A 21703-nucleotide genomic window follows, 5' to 3' on the forward strand; every position below is an offset into this window, starting at 1 on the left:
TGCACAAACAAGCGCAAATGTATGGTTGATGAAAGTGCAGAGCCAGGTGTTGAATTAAGTGGAAAAGAAAAGTTTCGGATTGAAACATTCAATGTTCTAATTGACAAACTTGTGTCCTGTCTTAACCATCGGTTAACTGTATACACACACTTAACCAATCTTTTTCATGTTCTTTTTATGCCTGATAATATGTCCAACAGTGAGCTCACTTTAAGGGCCAAATCTCTTGCTGCAGCATATCCCACTGATCTGACCATGAGCTTGGCAGATGAACTTGTTCAGTACAAATCATTCATTTCAGAAGAACAAAAATGCCCAAATACAATGCTAAAGACCATGGTAAATTTGGATTTACAGTCCACTTTCCCAAATGTTTACATAGCACTCAGACTTTTTTTGACTTTGCCAATAACAAACTGTGAAGGGGAACGGTCATTCTCCAGACTGGCTCAAATCAAAAATGAGCTCAGGATAAAAATGTGCCAAAATTGGTTGAATTCACTCTCCCTTCTTGCAATAGAATCAGAGTTTGTTGGACAGCTCAAATTTGATGAGGTAGTGGACGACTTTGCAAGAAGGAAGAGCAGATATAAACTTTTGTAGAATCCTTAGGTACGGTAGGTTGGCGCGGGGGTGGGGGGGTCGGTGTGTTGGGGGGGCCCTTTGCAAACTCCTGGCCCTGGGGCCCAGACCCCCCATAATCCGGCCCTGGCTGCTTCCAAGCCACACATCACCAAGTGCAATGCAAAGCAAAGAAAGGTCCATAAAGACATGGATGGTAGAGTCTGGTGTGGATTAACTTGACTAGCCTGCACAGAGTCCAGACCTTAACCCGATAGAACACTTTTGCAACAATTTACACTCACCACCTCCTCCAGGTTCAACGGTGGTGAACGTAAGTCGGAGGGGTTTAAAATGGACACAGCGAGAAAAAAACAGATTTAAAGTGTGCAGAAACAGTCTGAATCGTGGTTTGAACTAACCTAGTTTTTTTTGCCGGGACCGAATATTAAAAAGAAGAAAAACCGGGACAAACCGGGACAGCCAGGGGAACCCGGGACAGGCACGTGAAAACCGGTACAGTCCCGGGAAAACCGGGACAGGTGGCAACACTAGTATGTAACAAATGCGGTTCTGGAAGAATGGTCCAGAACCACAAACACCCTCCTAAACTTTGAGGACAGCCTTGCCAGAAGAGTTGAGGCTGGTCTAGATGTAAAAGGTGGACCAACATCATATTGAACCCTATGGATTAGGAATGGGATGTCATTTAACTCATATGTGAGTCAAGAAATGTGAGTGAATAATTTTGGCAATATAGTGTATATAATTAATTAGCTAACCTGTCATACTTTCCTAACTGAACATGCTGTATTAATTATGCTAGCTAAGCTAACTAGCTAACAAGGAGCAAATAGAAACATTTCCTAGTTGAAATATCCGAAAATCTGATAATAAAAATTAATGTATGCGCTTGGAGGATAATTTGCCTCGCTCCACAAATCATAGTGTCTTAACACCAGCAAGTGAGCCAAGTCTAAAAATTAAAAACATATGTGAAGCTAGCCGCAGTGGCAGGAGTGACTTCCGGTTGCTTTCGGGAATATATTTCAAAATAAACTTTCGTATAAAACAATTTGAAATATTAAATAAATAGCTTGAATATTCTTTATTTTAGACATAAGTAATGGAATAATTTAGATATGTGAACAACCATATATGAGCACGTGTACAGTATGGCAGGAAATGAAACTTAGAATTCTATTTGGCTATTCAGTATATATAATAGGTATAACAGGAAAACAAAAAAAAGATTTTATTTAATATTATTATATTAAATATAATAAAAATAAGAAATATAAGAACAGCATACATGCACATTTCAGTGGAAACTACAATGTTTATGATATATAATGCATATTAGTTTTAAATGGCTAATGAGGTTAGGACTGATCTTTATTTAACATAAAGAAGTGCTAGAAAGTCTGTTGAGGCAAGAGCCTAGCTGTGAAGTAATTCAGTGTAAATGTGGACAGTCAGAAATGTCTCCCAACTTTTGAAATATGCAGTAAAGAGCTAGGACACTGCCTTTTACAAAGTGTGCTACAACTTTAAATAATCTTGTCATTTTGTTTCCTTTATACAATTTTTTGTGGTTATTTGACTTTTCAGATTGGCCAAGCAGTTCATCATCATTATTATCAATGAAATCAAACAATATCTGAAGGATAAAATGTCCTTGTCCATATGTGCTGGGGTGACGGAACATGTTGTGTTTAAACTGTGGACCTGAGAGCAAAGAGCAGGTGGCTGGTGAAGTAGCTGCCCAGCCTCGCCTCCAGCCACACGCGTTTGCCCTCCCACACCACCGTCTGCCCCCTGTGGGTCACTCTGCTGGCACTCTGCTGGATTGGGGCTCTGCTCATTGCGAATAATCGACATGGTGCCCATGCTATGAGATGCAGAGCAAAATAATTGGAATTCGTATACGCCGGAAGTGGGGCAGGTGATCCTGCCCGTTCCCGTGCTGTAGTCGTTCAGGTCATTGTAGATGGTCTGGCAGAAGATGACAACTCTGGACGGGGGAGGGAGGATGGAGGAGGGGCCCAGCCACATGGCGAACGCATCCTGTGGGGTTGTGATGTTAGCGGCTGGGCCTGGAGGTCTGGGGGGACACCTTAGACCTGGGGGACCAGGGAATGAATGAGTGACACACAAAGGAGGATAGGTGGAAGATGGAAGGGAGGGAGAGAAAGGGAAATGAGAGAGAGAGAGAGAGAGAGAGAGAGAGAGAGAGAGAGAGAGAGGGGAACATTAGATCTGTTTACATGATGCCATGTGGCAACCACCAGCCAACATTCTGGTTCACCTGGTTTTAGCCTGGGGAATGTATGGGTAAATCATAGTTCATGGTTACACATGTTACCTATTACCCGTATTACTATGGTTACACGTGTTACCTGGTTCTCCTGGAGGTCATTCTCTTGGCTCGCCGTCTGAATATGAAAAAAAAACCAATAAACAAAAATATACACACTTATTACATTTATTACAGCTGACCTTATTTAAAAGGAAAGAACCAGAGGTGATCACAGTGGTATTTATCAAGAGATTCCTTCACCCAAGAACCAGTAGAAGAGAGGTTTAGTAAGCTGTCCAGAAGAGACCGGGTGTTTGTATGGAATGACTTTGATTAAAATTTGTTGAAAGGTTAGCCCCTTGTTATAATTCATTTTCAATGGGGTCCAAAATGCCATGTTGTAGGGAAAAGAGCAATGTGCATTCTCCGATCAGTGTACCATACCCCATACGATTAAAGCAGTTCAGAAAGGGAAATGATTGGCTAACCTCATCTCCATAGCTGTTATGTTCTCCTAAAATATTAAAATACCAGAGGTAAGACAATACTTCCAAGATCATATAACCATAATTCTGAGCTCTGAAAGGCTGGGCAGCTACTAAGGTCTTCAGCTGTGAAATGATCACACATGTGGCTACTTGAAGATATTCAGTTGCCTAGTTCAAAGTACGCTGCAATTCAGCCTCCCAATTTACTCATAATTGGGTCAGTATTGTTTCAATGAGGCACACAGTGAATAAACACTGTATATATAGATACAAAATATAGATATAAATAAAGACCAATATTTATTTTGGAGATGTTCCAGGCAGGGGGAAAGCACTGTGAAGAGAAGGGCTTTATTTTGTAATACGCCTATGTGCAGGTTGCAGGATCGCACATGCCCTTACCTGGCTCCATCCATGGTGTGAGATCCATTGGCAGGATGTCGTTGCAGTCGATGAAGTCTGCCGTTGTGGACGTGAAGCGGAAGGGGTCAGCAGGGACCCTCTTGATGCCCGTGTTCTCACAGATGATACGGGCCAGAGACACAGACCTGAGTGAGACCCTCTGTCTCCTGGTGAAGACTCCTTGGTTCTCCCACCACAGCCTGCATACAGACAGACACATATTAGATACACACACAGGTATTATGTTAGATATTAATATTAAAATAATATTAATCCTGCTGTCTATTTTCTCCCAGTGCTCCCCCCACCCCAGACACACACAGCACCTGTCTCCTTGACGGATCTTCTTAAACTGTGTCGCAATGAGACAGGAGAATAGAGGACCGACTCGGCCGCCGGGGACGAAGGGTTCGGCCACGCCCCCCAGCCACACGTCAATGTTGGCGGGAGTCCCGTAGAGCACAAGGAGTCTGTGAGCCAGGTCTGTGTTGTTTAGGACGTGGCCCAGGTCAGCCTCGTTCTGTGGGACGGACAGACCACAAAACTTCCGCCAGGCTGCATAACCTATAGGAAAAGAATCACAACTGTAGGCTACACAGTCCAAATCCCAATCCGCAACATCTGAGTCCTGCACGTTCTTTCCAGATTGTCCACTCTTTCTTTATCTAGATGATGCAGATGATGAAAATGTGGCCAACTGGTCACATACCTGTTCAGTTAACTACAGGGGCTATGAAAAACCTGGACTGGATTACAATTTAAGGTGAATAAGTGTGTCTGCGTACCTTGCAGGCCGTGGTCACGGCTCCTCTGCATGTTCAAGGATGCGAGGTCCATGGCGATGTGGCTGGTAAAGGCGAACAGTCTCTCCCTCAGTGCGTCCACCAGCATGTGGTCCTGCATGTTCAACTTAGCTGGCCGACCAATCAGACCACGAATCAGAGGATCGATACCACCTGCAGGGTAGGGATTCAAAATGACGCTACAATATGAACAGGTAACTCCAGGCCTGGGACGCAAGTTCACGCTATAGTTTTCAGAGCCCTCTGTTCTAATTGACCTGATTCTGCCCATGTGCCATAGCAGGAGTGCTGGGAGAGTGCCGGGAGAGTGATGGGAGAGTGATGCGAGAGTGATGGGAGAGTGATGGGAGAGTGATGGGAGAGTGATGGGAGAGTGCTGGGAGAGTGCTGGGAGAGTGATGGGAGAGTGATGGGAGAGTGATGGGAGAGTGCTGGGAGAGTGATGGGAGAGTACTGGGAGAGTGATGGGAGAGTACTGGGAGAGTGATGGGGTGTGAACTACACTTACAACGTGCTCTTGGCTGGGGACACTGAGCATGGAGCCTGTTTGTTACAAGACCTGATGAGCTCACCTTCAAAGATCACTCTCCAAGGGGCGAAGAAAGCCTCAAAAAGAGGCACACTGGGGAACGTTGGATGGTTCTGGAAGTTCTCGTCCAGACGGAAGACAAGGGGCTGGATGGTCAGATGGGCAAATCTGAAGGCAGCAGTAGCAAAGACATTGGCGATGGTTGGGACAACGTTGGGGTCGTATCCGGTGTAATGACCTAGCTCCTTCTTCATAGCCTCTGTGCCTACAATGTGGGGCAAATAGTCCCGGAACACAATGATCTGCAAGGTGAAAGTAGTGGTAGTTATAATCATAACCAGTCATAACCAGTCAGGATACCTGCACAACATGTAGGCATGATTAGTGTTGTGATTAGAGCTATAGTTTTCTGTAGAGCTGGAATAAAGGTGGTTGTGAGACTGTAGAGGTGGAAGAGCACAAGCAAATTTTGGTTCTGGGTGGCAACCATAGGTGGGAGAGCTAGTCCCTCTTACTGAATCTAGAGGGAGTGAGAGAGAGCAGGTGGAGAGAAGTATTCTCAGGAAGGAGGAGGGCTACCAGGGATAAAATGAGATGGGTGTCAGGTGTGTTTCAGAGTTTCAGGTGTGGTCATTCCTCCAAACTGCACTCATCCCATACCTCCATTCTTCATTTCAAACTCAATCAAAATGTAATTTTGTGTGTGTATATGCTTGTGTGTATGTAAGTGTGGGGACGTGTTCCGTACCTGATGGTAGGCACCCAGGATTTTGCGCGCTTCCTGGTAAAGTGTCTCACTGCTCCATTTGGGGTTGAGGAGGCGCAGGACCCGCGCCAGACGGTTGTGCTCCCTCAGGAACAACGTGTGTAAGGAGGTGAGAGCGCTGTTCTCATCCACCCGAGCATCACCTGCAGCAAGGAAGAGTTGGCCAGCTGTTCATAGAAGTCTGCACACTCGTTGGACTGATACACTCACTGGACCGACACACTTGCTGGACTGATACAGTCACTGGACCGACACACTTGCTGGATTGACACTCATTGGACTGACACACTCATTGGACTGACACACTCATTGGACTCACACACTCACTGGACTCACACTCTTTTTATGCTTCATTTTCTTGATACCGATTTACAGTTTTTGACGACTGCTAACATGCATATGTCCAATCTGTAGTCACATTTTCAAAACTCTAAACACATTGAACACAACATCAGTCTTCAGTGGCTATACAATTAGTTCAATTCATGTTGTTATGGCACAAAATGCAGTCATTTTACATGTTTGTATAATGCTTAAATTTTGTATACACACAAGGTTATCCAATAACAAAATTCTGGATCATTTTTGCCTTATTTACAATTGCTTGCACACAGCATGTCAAAAATGGAAACCTAAGGTTCAAAACCTTAAATACTGTATAAAATGCAAAGTTCAAAATGCAAAAACAAAGGCAGCTGAAAAGCTATTACTGTAATACATATTTTTTGCACATATAGGTCAATGAAATAAAATGAATGAAAATGCTGGTTTGGTCCTTCATAAATGCCAGATTGGTCCCTATAACAGTGACCTCCTTCTTTCGTTTTTGAATGAACTCTACCAACAACTGGTTCCAGAAGCAGAAAGGGAACAGGTGGGAGGAAACACGAGGACATTTGTGATGGGACAGTGTAGCATTCTGTCATTCTCATGTAATCACAAACTGGTTTATAGACCATCCAAGAGTGATGTCCCTTTTCCTCCCCCCCATCTCGTCTTTCCTCCACACCACTAAGGAACTTTTTTCAGTCTGGAGGTTGAAGGTGTATGATCATCGGCCCCATGACCAAATGTCCCTCCTGGATGCAATGGATCCCGGCTGCAGAGACATTTCAGCTGAAGACTGCCAGGGGTGAATAAGGCATACCAAGCTTTTCTATTTCAGGTGCATGGCAAGGGCTAAAATCAGATGTGATGTGGATGAAAACATGTGGCCAACTGCTGAAGACCACTTACATTACACATAAGACTGTTCAGTTTTGTATTCTGTTTTTTCCCCCTTGTGTGGCTTTTTTTGTATATGTGTATTTTTACACATATGGGACCATGGCTAATTATGTTTACAATTACGATAATTATTTTTTGGGTTAGGCCACAATTTACAGTAATGTCCCTAATACAGTAAAATATACCCTTTACTGCAAAACTGTTACTGACTCCTTTTTTGTCTAATCTACATTCCATATAGTACCTAACAGTAAATATCACTCATTGTGTAGACAGTATGTTGCCAAAAATGCACACATTTGAAAAAAAGTCCAAATGAAACGGATTACAGTAAAAATGAACTGACTAAGAAAACAACAGATGTTACTGTAAAATATCTGTTGTTTGCTGGGAGAGAGTAAAATATTACATGTGTTTCTGTACTGCCATCAAATGTTAGTTTTTTTACAGTGGTTGTGCAGTGATTGACTATGTTCATCTTGAATAGAGAATCTGTGCTAGTGTTTGAAAGAATGATTGGATACTGAACCAGGTTTGCTGTGTTTTAACAAAGTTGGTGTATAAAGAGAAAACTTTGTTTGCGTTGTGAAATGCAGAGTTGTTATTTAGTTAAGAAAATGCGCTTTTGAACACAATATTAACTATTTGGCTATTTGTGTGAGGTCAATGTGTTGCTGTGTTTAGAGTTTTGACAATGTATCACAAGTATTGGGAAACGCATGTTAGCAGTCGTCAAAAGCTAAAACATTCTCTGAACAACTGAAACATGCTTTTCAATATTGCCAAAATTTGATACATTTTGATACTCCACTGCAGCGGAGACCAGACGCAGAACTAACCTGCGACAAAGCACGGCACCTCCTGCAGGCCGGTGTTATTTAGGATGCGTTGGCGTGTGGCACACATGTTGCTGACCACCTTAGAGAAGGGCAGCAGCTCTCTCCCGTTGTCCTGGAACTGCGAGTTGACGAGCAGGTGGCCCAGGTCGTTGGAGAGGTCACGGAGATCCCGCGCCTGAACTTCTTCAGAACCGTACACCTGGCCCACGTCTAGGAACGATGTCAGCGAGTTGATCTGTTCCCTCTGCATGGGCACTCCCCCGAAAACAAAGGCGCCGTTGCCGGATCCGCAGGCTGGTGCCGAGCGGAACACGGGAAGGCAGCTTTCTGGGCCGGCGGGGAGACGGGGATCTCCAGATGGAATCTACACATCATGTTGGATGCAGATAACTCGTGAATCTACACATCATGTTGGATACAGATAACTCGTGAATCTACACATCATGTTGGATGCAGATAACTCGTGAATCTACACATCATGTTGGATGCAGATAACTCGTGAATCTACACATCATGTTGGATGCAGATAACTCGTGAATCTACACATCATGTTGGATGCAGATAACTCGTGAATCTACACATCATGTTGGATGCAGATAACTCGTGAATCTACACATCATGTTGGATGCAGATAACTCGTGAATCTACACATCATGTTGGATGCAGATAACTCGTGAATCTACACATCATGTTGGATGTCGATTACTCGTGAGTCTACACATCATGTTGGATGTCGATTACTCGTGAATCTACACATCATGTTGGATGTCGATTACTCGTGCTGTTGTGGACTGAAACGATTTCTTTTTTTTTACATGCAGTAAATGGTATGACACTACTGGGTCTAGTCGCTGATTTGACTATTCGATTGGAGGACCCCTAGTCGACTATGTCAAATGTACCATTCTGACTGCATGGGGGTGCCCAAGGATGCTGCTAAGCATTAGTTGTTTTTGTTATATATAGCCTTTTGTCAAATAAAATCATCCTAATTTCTGTAAATAAATATTTTTAAATGGTGTGTGCGCATTAACATTAGGCTTCTTCCTCACAACACATTAATAAATCATCACACCCTGCAGTCAAACAAAGTAAAGTGCAAGTTGTCATCAATGTCTTTCATTTCACACGACACCAACCAACATGGCATACCATTTAAAACGGGTAAGGCGAAAAAACAAACAGTTCAGCCGTTTGTCGTTTCGGTTGTGTTGTCTTGGTGCATCTCGGCAAGTAGGCCTATAAACATTTTTTGTTGTTGTTTGTTTTTTAACCCCATTACTTGAACCTTTACTTTATATTTTCAGGCAGGCATATTTTATTTAAAATATTTTTCACATTTTGCACAGTGCCTGTCTGACAAAGACAGAAAGTAAATAAATAAATTGAAGCTGAATAAAGCCAACTTACCATGTTTATTCATTTATCTGAGTGTTTTAGGTTTTTCCTTTGAAGTGGAAAAAAGTTCTGAATATTAGTCGACTAAAAGGAAACTATGAAAATCCTTAGTTGAAGACACCTCTAACTGGGACTAATGATTAATAAACATGATCTTGTTAGAATAATTCCAATTTCACCCACGTGTGATGGTGGACTTGAAATCTTAAACAGATTTAAATGCAGAAAAGGAATTAGTGGAAGGCAGACTATAAGCAGGACTTCAACAGTTTTCGCGGGAACCAACCTGGATGGGGAAGCAGGGTTCAGACTGCTGGCAGCTCTTGTCACACTCAATGCCATTGCTGTAGGACCGGATGCTGGGAGACATGGGCGTGAAGGACAGGTCGTGGTCGTTCCATTGGCCGAAGAAGGTAACCAGGTGCGTGTTCTCGCTGTCACCTTTGACATCGGCATCCTTTGTGCGCAGAATACGGTTCGACACCAGTCTTACCTGGAGAAAGCGAAGTGACCTGACATGAATCTGGGCTCACCTGGATGAAATCACCTTGCTTAGATAAACAAAACAGCTTTCTGTCATACCAGAGGCAGAAGGACACCATTATAGAGCTTGCCAGGGTTCCAGCCATTGGGCTGGGAGATACCATCCTCATAAATAGCAGGCAGCCAGCGAACTAGGGGTGTGTTTGATGCACCAAAGGTTGGATTCTTCCTACAGATTAGGAATACTCCAGTTAGCTATACAGTTAACTATTCTATACACACTGGCTTTTACACCCTTAATCTTGAAGCTGTTAAATCTACTTTTTTTTGTTAAACTTAAAGTCATATAATCAGTGAATTTGCCAATTTCATGAAAGACTGAATTTATAATATGATATGAGATTACAGGTCCAGTGACCTATTTTGGACACAACAACATCACTTTGGACCAAAGAAAATCCATGACTTTCACATTGAAATGCCCCAATCAGTGTAGCAGCAGGGTGTTCCTAGGGGTGGAGCACTGCTTACAGATTGTTGCAGACACCGGTAGCTGTGCGGTACTTGTTGATGAGAGGCGTGGTCCTGCAGGAAGGGGGCCGGACTTGGGCAGCACAGCCAGTCAGACGCACAATAGTTGCGAGCTCTTCAGGGGTGATCAGTGCTGATATATAGAACAGGATGAGCACACAACAACAAGACTCCATTCGGATTCACTTTGGTTCAGACATGCATTTGATGTTTTTTGAATGATGAACTGGACTTTAAAAAGATAAAAAGCAAAAATGAATTAAGAAAAATAATATTAATGTTTGTGTGTGTGTGTGTGTGTGTGTGTGTGTGTGAGAGAGAGAGAGAGAGAGAGAGAGAGAGAGAGAGAACATGGTGTGTGTGTGTGAGAGAGAGAGAGATAGAGAGAGAGAGAGAAACATAGAGAGAGAGAAAACATGGATGGCGTGGGTGTGTGTTTGTGTGAGTGTGGGTATATGAGCAAGAGAGAGCATGGATGGTGTGTGTGTGTGTGTGTGTGTGTGTGTGTGTGTGTGTGTGTGTGTGTGTGTGTGTGTGTGTGTGTTAGACCTGTTGCATTAATGGCTCTCTTGTGTGCGTGGTGTGTTTTCTCAGTAATGATCCTCAGTGTCTGTTCCAGGTAGTCTGCTGCTCGCACCACCTCCCGGGTTCGGCGGGACGGTTGCTTCATCAGACGCAGCTTATCTGTGGGCTTGATGAACTCGTCCAGACGCACCCTGGCTAGACTCCTAAAACACACACACACACACACACACACACACACACACACACACACACACACACACACACACATATATATAATTTGATTAATCTCAAATTATCTTCTGTACAGTACATTTTCTCAAAAATAACTCTACAAGTTAAAAATACTGTTAATTAAAGAAATGGTGACTCACTCTTGCCGAGAGTACAAGTATGCATCATTCACAAGTCTTTTGGCTTCTTCAATGGATTCCAGGATGAAGGGCCTAGCCAAGCCTTCCTTTACAGACCCTACACAAACACACATTACAGCTGTGTCAGGATTATAGTCCCCACACAAACACACATTACAGCCAGGTCAGGATTATAGTCCCCACACAAACACACATTACAGCCAGGTCAGGATTATAGTCCCCACACAAACACACATTACAGCCAGGTCAGGATTATAGTCCCCCCACAAACACACATTACAGCTGTGTCAGGATTATAGTCCCCACAAAAACACACATTACAGCCAGGTCAGGATTATAGACCCCACACAAACACACATTACAGCCAGTTCAGGATTATAGTCCCCACACAAACAAACATTACAGCTGGGTCAGAATCACAGACCCTACACAATCACATCTGTATACACACATGTATGCACACATATCCTCAGCAAGGTTCTGTGCATATATGTTCACACACCTTCAGTGATTTTACGTGTGAGCTGTGATTGGCCTGTGCTGCCTCACCTGTTACAGGGTCACTCAGCATATAGCACAAAGGCACCAGCAGTGTGCAGATGCTGAACTTCATGTCTGCAACAAAGTGACCGACACACTCTTAGTTCACAGTCCCTAGATGTTCAGATAAACCCAAGCTAAGAAGCTGGTTCTTTGAGCAGTTTAAAAAAATCTGCAGTGATCCACTCATGCTACATGCTAAGTGAACATTTACTGTATAATTTTTGAAATTACATTTTCTTTTTATCACAATCAATTTCAAGCACATTTTATCTGACATTGGTTGGTTTTACTGCTTACTTCTCTCAGATGTATAAATTTTGAAAAAGGAATACCAAAATGTTTTAAACTTTCATTTCTTTCATTCGATGGCAAACAGTCTGATTGATAATTTCACACAGCATGATAAATATACACAGCAAATATCTACAGAGGTCTGAACCGGATTTTGCCTGTAAACAAAATGAATATAACGTATCATATCAAGCAGTGTACAAGTTCCTAGGCATCCTGTCTCTGCTAAGAAATCACTAGCTCAGAGTCAGTTTCTTATTACAATAAAAAGACCATTACATATAAAATCCTCAAAAGAACTGGATACAAGCCTGAAAAATCAAAATGAAAGAAAATTTTTAATGAGCAGAACCTGAATTGAACCGTAAGCACCAGTGTAATTTCTCACCTGGGTCTTTGGTTTGTGTGCTGTCCTGCAGTGATGGAGGACTTTTATACACAGCTGAATGGCTCAGCCCTCATCTTATCCCACACATGGCAGGACATTTTACACCAGTCTATTTCCTACTTCCTCTTAGAAGAACTATCTTCTAGTCTTACATGTTTCTCTTTACATTTATTGCTCGTGTTCTGGGTCTCTTTCAGAAGTGTGTATTGTTACTGTGTTTATTTGGGTCAAGTACTTAAATAAGCTTAATAGCATTTTGGCTCATATTGACACTTTTCAAAAGCACAACAGCAGGTCATGAATCCATGAAGCTCATATCCTGCCAGTCAAGGTCAGTGTGGTTTAAAGTGTGAACAATTACAACATGATGCCAGGAATATCTTCCTTGGGGGAAAAAAACAACAATTAGACTTCCTTCTGATATTTCGCTGTAGATCTAGATTCCTGTAAATTTGCTTTGAGTCAAATCATACCAGCCCTCTCACAGAACACCTTTACACCATCCAGGTACAACTTGGTGAGCAGACCAAAGGCACTGTGGCAAGGACAGACTCAAAGAGGGAACCCATCATCCTGGGGTTTCTCAACCTCCAGTATCTGATGTTCTTTGCACACTCCTCACTGATATTAAGCTGAAGCTATTTCTCTTCTGATTTGGCTGAGATATATAAGTGTCAACAGCATCTAAAACTGACCTTGCTATATGCTCAAAAGTCATCATTTATGTTTGCAAACTGTCAGTAACAGTCAGTTAAGTGAGATTTAGACCAGTAAAAGACTGTTCCATTAATCCCAACAACAGTATCAACAGTACATGCAAAAAGATTTTTGGCATCAGATTCTGCAATAAGATCAGGTATTACAAGCAAAGAGACACAGCCAACAATGGCTCATTATCTCCATTAACTGGACAGGAACACTGATGTTAGCTCCATTAACTGGACAGGAACACTGATGTTAGCAACATTAACTGGACAGGAACACTGATGTTAGCTCCATTAACTGGACAGGAACACTGATGTTAGCAACATTAACTGGACATGACCACTAATGTTAGCTCCTTTAACTGGACAGGAACACTGATGTTAGCAACATTAACTGGACATGACCACTGATGTTAGCTCCTTTAACTGGACAGGAACACTGATGTTAGCTATGTTAACTAGAGAAGCACTTATGTTTGGTCCTTCAATTGGACAGGAGGACCAGTGATGTTAGCTACATTAACTGGACAGGACCACTGACGTTTGCTACTTTAACTGAGTAGGACAACAATTGTTTGCAAATAGCTTGTCTTCCACACAGAGTGCAGCATTGCCTTTGGACTTCTACAAATAATCTGTCTCAGCCACAACAGCATAAGGTTCATCATTGAGTTTTAGTTTGAGTCTAGTTGTGGCATTGGTAGGATCCAGAACGCTGGCCTTAATGGATTCAACTTTGTCCACTTACATGTCCACTTATGTGTCCACTTTGTCCTTACAAAGCCTGTAAAGATAATGGTGGACTTTAGGAGACATCCCTCAGGAAAGTTCACCCTCACAATTTGCAACAGCCCTGTCAACTATGGAACCCTTCAAGTTTCTAGGAGCCATTTCCCAAGACCTGAAGTGGCAGAAAAACATCAACTCCATCCCCAAAAAGGTCGAGCAGGAGAACTGGTACCCCCCCCCCCCCAAGAACCAGGAAATGGTGGGGAGATCATTACAGACCCTTCACAACCTCACAACCTCATGACCTCATGACCTGGACACTACCTCTTTCAAATCTTCCCCTCGAGCAGATGCTACAGAATTCTGTGAACTAAGATTTCCACATGACAGCACTTTCTTCCTCCTTGCCCTTATGCTCATAAATAGCTGACTAATTCCATCCGCTTATACCATATGATGCCTTTGGTTGAAATTGTAATGTAGAGCATTATACAATGTATTATTGTAGTTGTATAATGCTCTATGTCACAACGTCACTTCCATACGTAGCCACTACTGGTTTTAACACTTCCACACACACTGCAAATTTGTGTATATTTGGCATCTTATTTAAAATCTGTATATTGTTTTTATGTTGCGCAGTGTCTTAATATTTGTTGTATTGCTCAAGATCTACCAACAGTCAGAACCATATTTCTTATGTGTGTGATCATACTGGGCCCACAACCCAATTCTGATTCTGATTCTGACTAATTATCCAAGCACCACAAATAAAGATATTGTTGACGTTTGCTATGGGTCAGTGTGTCATGTCCTGCTTCCTAAATCTTTATGTACTTTCTAACTCATTGTCTATTTTAGTAAAACATCTATAATACTATGTAACACAAGTTTTGTTCCCAGCTTTTTAATGTTATATTCCATTTGCCTATGTCTAAAACAAATAAAAAATTGCTTACATTCATCATAAACTTCGCTTTTGTGACCACGGCAACAAAAATTATGAATTTTTATTATAGAAACAGACAATTTTGCATCTTCTCATTTATACAGTCAGACTAAGAACACTATAGACATTGCAAATTTACACAGATTACCAAAAACTGTTCAGAAGTGTGTGGTTTTCCAAGATTTACGACTATACTGCAAATCAGTTTCACGAATCAATCCCCAAATATAGTCTCCCATCATGTTCTCGTTATATTGTCCTTGGTAATGTCCTTGTGGAAGCGCTCGCCTTGCTCCTCTGAATAAGATCCCATCTTCTCTTTGAACTTAGCATCAAGGATATGGATTTTAAGTGACATCCTGCAGCCCATTGCAGCATAGTTCTTTATCAGAGTCTGAACCAGTTGTACATAGTTTTCATCTTTATGATTGCCTAAGAAGCCGCGAACCACTGCAACAAAACTGTTCCAAGCTGCTCTCTCCTTCCTATTCAGCTTCTTGGGAAATTCACTGCACTCTATGATCTTCTTGATTTGTGGTCCGACAAAGACACCAGCTTTGATGTTTGATGCTTCAGACAGCTTAGGGAAAAGATCTTGGAGGTAATTGAAAGCTCTCGACCCCTTATCTAGAGCCCTGACAAATTGTTTTACAAGCCCCAACTTGATGTGTAGTGGTGGCATCAGCACCTTGCGTGGGTCCACCAGTGGCTCCCACTTTACATTGTTCTTCCCCACAGTGAACTCTGTCCGCTGAGGCCAGTCCCGCCTGTGGTAGTGCGCTATAGTATCCCGGCTGTCCCAAAGGCAAATAAAGCAAGGATACTTAGTAAAACCACCTTGGAGGCCCATCAGGAATGACACCATTTGACACCAGCAGAGTACGTTTTTGCTCTTGTCTTTATAAAATGGCCAAATACACCTCTTGATGCCATCTAAATTGACTAAGTTGCTGTGTACTGTAAGGAAAAAGGATGTCTCTCCAAACTCGATAAAAAATGGTCAATCTTTATTCCATGCAATATCAAAGTACAAGAGTGTACTGAGGATTCAGCAGAGCAAGATTGATCACCCGGTAGCAGAGTAACACACATACATTTGAAAGTAGTGGTCCTTCCTAAGCTCCTCCTGTAACGGGTGTGGGGTGAAGTGTGAATACTGTCGTTATCAGAATCTGAATATAGATATTGAATTCACACCATTCTATCTAGGTCAATTCCCCTTTGTCTGTGATGGCTGTTGCCCACATAATATGCAATCCCAATCAATTAGATCATGTCTCTCTGTCTCTCAGGAAGGGTTATAGTGGCCCTATATAACTGTAGTTATACAGCTACCTACAATTCTGTACAGTCCCAGAAAGTTCTATATAATTCTGGACAGTTCTAGAAACTTCTTGATAGTTCTCACAATTCCAGAAGCTTCTTAAGTATCTTGAAATATGGCGAATATCCTTAAGAATAGATACATTTCAAAATATCATTGTGCTGACCACAAAAGCAAAGTTTATAGGGAATAATAACTTTTTTCCATTCATTTAGGGTACAAACAATCAGGAAAACACACTTAACAACTGGGAACAACATTTTTTTTTATTGTTACATGGTGTAATCATTGCTAATATTCATATAGTACACAATACATAAGAATTGTTTTTTTTTCCTAAACAATTAATGTGAAGTTAAGCAGTGTCTATCATATTCATTACAGAATAACCTCAGTAGGACCCGCCCAGCCTGTGATGACAGAAAAATTCTAACACCAAATCCAAGCAAACATGAGATGTATTCAAAAGACAATGTTGGCAAATTTAAGTTGTGAAATCTGTGACCAAAACCAAAACAACCATTCTTCTCCTTTAACTGCACACGTCTCTTTGACTTCATCTTAGACTGCCATCTTTGCCATCTTTGTGCTGTTAAAGAGGATGAGAAATATCACTTAATTTTTGTTGAGTAATGTTTAGTCACTCAGTCTGACTAAGGGGGCATATTCCGATTTAAAAGAGATGTCAGTGCATACTCTCTTCAGATGCAACAGTGAGTGCACCTAACACCATAATGTTCAAGTTAGACCTAGCGTTACTATCATTACATATTACTTACTTGCATTTTATTTTATATTCAAAACAGAGGTGCTCTATCTACATAAGTTCCTTAGCACAAGTGGTCCAAATCTGAGAGGTACCAGGTCATGTTCTGACAGGATCCAGCCCAAATCCAACAGTGTAAATGTTTCTCTTTCTTACTCTTTGTACCTAAAATGCAAGGCTGTTGCAGCTTGGCTTATGCATCATAGCGTTTATATGGAAGTTGACAGAACACAGAAATGGTTTTGAGAGTCTGAATGGAGCTGTGATACACTGCAGTTATCAAGCTACAACTTCATCATTACCTAATAGCAGAATAAAATAAAGTGACCAACCAAAACCTTTTTAAATCTTTGATTTTATTACAATCTTTGATTTTATTTTCTACAGTGCTCCAGGCCACAATGAAAATTCATAGCTACTATTAAGATATTAAGATTAATGACATGGCCATAAAAATGGCCATAACCATATAGCCAAATATATGATCTTCAAATCACAGATTTCTCATCTTCTTTTGTGGTGTTTAAATTAATGGGAAAACACCTATGGTTGACAGTCATTTGTATAAAAATCCCTGACTTTCCCACCGCAACAGTGCAAACAATGTAGTTTTACTTTTCAGAAAACAATAGGCCACTCCCAAACATGAAACTGTAGACAGATTACTCAAGCACAGTGTGAACTGTATGTCACGCATCCCAAAAGAAACATTCCAGTTCCCAGCCTGTTAAACCTACCCTGACAGCAGTTTACAAATATCCTTTCAGGTTGCTGTGTAAACAACCATGGTGCAGTGACCCTCCAGACTGATCTACCCATGAGCACTACACTGAACTCCTTTCACACGACAGCTCCTAATCACACTTAACAAGAACAAGTTGCTGGTGCTAAAATGGTGATGTTTTCAGATTTGTATACTAGATACAAAGTAAAAAAAGTACAGAGATTATTCCAACACTAAGAAATAAATACCAGCACTTAAATAGAAATGTTTGTTTAATTTTTTTTTATACATTTAAAAAGAAAATATAATATATACTAAAATTTATATATACTACCAGTCAAAAGTTTGGACAGACCTACTCTGCTTATTTTTATTATTTTTGACATAAAACAAACAGGGAAGATGCCAAACCAATGAAAGAAAACATGTTATTTTGCTTTAATAAACAAATATTAGTGTCACTATACAGGGACCCTCTGCCGGTCGCCTCCATCCACAGTGGCAGTATTTCATGTTGTCCGGTAGTTGTTGCATTGTGTTCGTCCCTCAGGTGCGGGAAGTATAGTAGGCCCCGCCCACTATCCCATAACTATCCTGTATTTTGATGACAGAGCACTTGTAGATTGAGGAAATAAAGTTCTTAAATAAAACTGTTTGCTAAAGGTGCATTTAAAATTCATAAAACACCTTTCCCAAATAGAAAAACAGTTTTGCAGGAAAACTTTGAGGGGTAGCAAAAGTGTTTATATATAATCTTCAATATGGTTCAACATGCAGTTATATGCAGTAATTGTTATTTGAGTGAAAGACCATTTTCATGGTTTCTCTCTACTATTTCATTTCCCTTAACTCTCAGATCTGTTTGATGAAGCTTCACACCCTGCCATCTCTTACTCCCCGTAGTGTGTTTGTTATTTTATTTTTTATATATATTTCATACTTGTACTCTGGTTTTGTTTGCTGCTGTATCTCTGGGTTTAATCAAGCAATCTACCAGTCAATCAGTCAGTCAGTTTGTCTGCCTGTCTGTCTGCCTGTAGCTCATTTTATTCCTTTCAGATACTTAATACTTGTATCAAGCATACAAGTACTTGTATACAAGTATCTTGTTCCAATGAATTGTTTTGAAGATGCTAATTAGATTCATAGCATTTAGCAGACACTTTTATAGAAAGCGACCAAGTACAGTTCAAGCAATTGAGGATCACGGCTCAGGGGCCCCACAGTGGCAGTGGGAAGGTTTGAGCTGAAAATTACTCTGATTACTTGGCCAGTACTTTGATCAGTGAGTCAGCCTCCTGTGTCCAAAAAACCTGCAAACAGTCTTCATGTGTCCATCAACAGTTTCGTTAAAATGAATTTTTACGGTGTGGTTTATGTTTTCATCATGGGTGTGTTGGTGATCAGTATATCCTCTCTTATCAGAGAGATTTGAAACCTTAGCAAGATAATGTTCTTTCTCTGGTTAACTAAAAGGTCATAGAATAACATATCATACATGAATTATTGAGTAACTACATGAAAACTATTATAAAAACAATGCTTCTACAAGAATGAGAAGTAGAAATCTAGACAGACCAATGAAGCAACCCCATTCTTGAGCAAATTCCTATGAAAACCTGTTAGAGGTGCTTCCTCTTTCTCTGATAAACAATAGAGAAGGCCAGTTTGTAGACCCGGTGGTTTGGTCATGTTGGGGGTCCTGCCAGGGTACAGCTAGCACTGTGGATGCAGTCAGTCCCCACAAGACCTCCTGTATGAACACCCTCTGTTTCAGGTTTGGATGTACCTGCCCTCGGTCAATGAATAAAACAAAGTCAACACAGTGACAAAATAATAAAATTAAACAGTAACAGATTAGTAACAGATAGCATAGAAATCATTGTGCTAGCCATTAGGAAAGGCCCTTAATGTGTGTACACATGGGTTGGTCTGATCGATACAGCTCACTTTACAGAATTAAGTGACACCAACAAACGACGGTGGTTTCTGAAAAATAATTACAAATGTAATTTCCTGCTAGCAGTCGTGTTAGGTGTAGAAATTAAATGATAAGTATTGTTTTTGTTCATAATTTTAAGGCATGTGTATTATTCAATGAATACTAATATGAAATATATGAAATACGTTGTGTGAGACTATATTTACCATCAAGAACTCAGAGTGAGTTTATTTTATCTGAACTTCAGGACATAATTAAAATATGGTTGTTTATCATGCTCTCATACAATCTCCGTTATTCTGCTGCTAAAGAAGCTGTTAATGTAATTAAAGGGTCCAGTGGCGTGTACACATAGCTAAAAGCACCACCAACTTTGCCCTTTATCAACGAAAGTACCCTTTTGAAACTTCGGTTTTAAAAAATATATATTATTATTAACATGTTACTGAGGTCGGTTTAAAATGATCTTTAGAAAACCTGAGCGATTAAAAACAATGCCCTGAAATGAGCCACCACCTCGCACACACCCGACCTCTCTCTTCCTTGTAACACCAGATGCGCTGCAGCAGCAGTTCAGTTCAGCGAGTGGAAGGAAGCGTCTTCAGCACAGCACACACGGTCACAGATAGACTTCTTCTCCCGTCCCCACCAGCCAGGTCACATACACATCTACCAAATTCAAATCTACCGTTTGCCCTCTAAGCCCAACGTGAAATCATTTTGTTGTGCAGTAAAATGTCTCACAGCACCAAACTACTAAGCATTTTTAGCCGACTGGTCACCTGATTATTTACTCTAGCCCAAATCAATGATAGATAACGTGAGGACGACCACATACAAATAATTAAGGTAGAGTTTGCAAATCTATGTGTTAAGCTGAACGTCTTCTGTTGTATAGGTTTTGTTAGGCAACATAAATTAACACATTCATTTGTGAAAGAAGAAACGGGAAGTTCCCCATTACCTGTGAAAAATGCCAATCTGCATTCATGTAATGAAAACACTCAGTAGCCTATAACTCCTTCTCCTACTTTTTGGTCTTTTTACTGTCTTAATTGTAGGCCTATATTGATTTACTAATTGCAAAATATATGCAACAAGGCCTGCAGACAGTGGAGGGTAAACAGAAGTTAACTGAAGGACTTAACAATGATATAGTTAATATTGGATATGGATTTTATCAGTTGGCGGTGTGACTTTTTTTCCATTGAAAACTCACGTTTAGAGAATGTTACAAATAAATGTCAAATTTCATTCAACATGTGCTTGTAATATTTTTTTATAATGAAGTGCGCTAAAAAGTGCCCCCCCTCCCCCCGAGCACTTGCCCCCCAGAATGTCTGTGCACGCCACTGAAAGGGTCAGATAACCATTACTGTAGGACTATTAGCCATAAGTTAGGCTAATAATCTAGATGCCAAGCAAATAAAGATTTATGATTATAGTTCTAAACAAAGGCACATTACAGTACTTAACAATTTAACATGAGGACATGAGGCAAAGGACAAATGAAAAGGACAAACACTTGAACTAAAAATGTATGTAACTTCATACACTATATTACACTAGAGATAATTTTCCAACCCAGGACTACTTGCTCTGCAAGTGTGGAACGTCTGTGGTGAAAGCTCTTTTTCGAACCCAGAAGTAGTTGCTTCAGCATGTTGCTTCACACAAGTCAAACAAACTGGACTTTGTGGGTCAAACCATTGACCAGGGCTCTCAAGTCTCACGCATTGAGCGTGTGACACACGCATTTGACCGTCTTCACACGCTCAATGCCACACTTCCGATTTCACACTACATCATCAGTGCTATATTGACATTATATATATATATATATATAAATATATATATATATTTTGTGTCAAGCATAAATAACAATGTATAACATTAGCTAGCTAACTACATCTGCACACTACTAGTTTGTTATGAAGAAAAAGACCATAATCCATTGAAACAACATTAAAATAAGATATTGGTTATCCTAATGTTTATATCTTTATTAACAGAAAAAATCTGGTTTCTCTGATTTTGTGCTTGTGCAGCCATCTAGCTGGTGATTCGCAAGGCATTCTGGGAAATTTCTCATAACATTCCAGAAGTGTGCTTCTGAAGACC

At 40.9% G+C, this 21703-nt stretch overlaps 1 protein-coding gene across 2 annotated transcripts; it reads right to left on the reverse strand.

Moving 5' to 3' along the window:
* Window positions 1–1654: 1654 nt before the first annotated feature.
* On the reverse strand, window positions 1655–12493 carry mpx (myeloid-specific peroxidase). Of its 2 annotated transcripts, XM_077020425.1 has the most exons (16): window positions 12445–12493; window positions 11772–11837; window positions 11223–11319; window positions 10876–11054; window positions 10327–10459; window positions 9895–10024; window positions 9599–9805; window positions 7915–8278; window positions 5831–5991; window positions 5126–5384; window positions 4536–4706; window positions 4077–4314; window positions 3751–3950; window positions 3349–3374; window positions 2961–2996; window positions 1655–2684 (listed from the first exon to the last, which is right to left on the reverse strand). In XM_077020425.1, the coding sequence occupies exons 2-16, from the start codon at window positions 11833–11835 to the stop codon at window positions 2679–2681; spliced, it is 2271 nt and encodes a 756-aa protein (XP_076876540.1). In that variant the 5' UTR covers window positions 11836–11837; window positions 12445–12493; the 3' UTR covers window positions 1655–2678. The 2 variants fall into 2 exon arrangements, with proteins under 2 accessions (XP_076876540.1, XP_076876541.1); XM_077020426.1 differs by lacking the exon at window positions 3349–3374.
* Between the last annotated feature and the right edge of the window lie 9210 nt (window positions 12494–21703).

This window comes from Brachyhypopomus gauderio, chromosome 10, assembly GCF_052324685.1.
Source record: "Brachyhypopomus gauderio isolate BG-103 chromosome 10, BGAUD_0.2, whole genome shotgun sequence".
Classification (NCBI taxonomy): Eukaryota; Metazoa; Chordata; class Actinopteri; order Gymnotiformes; family Hypopomidae; genus Brachyhypopomus; species Brachyhypopomus gauderio.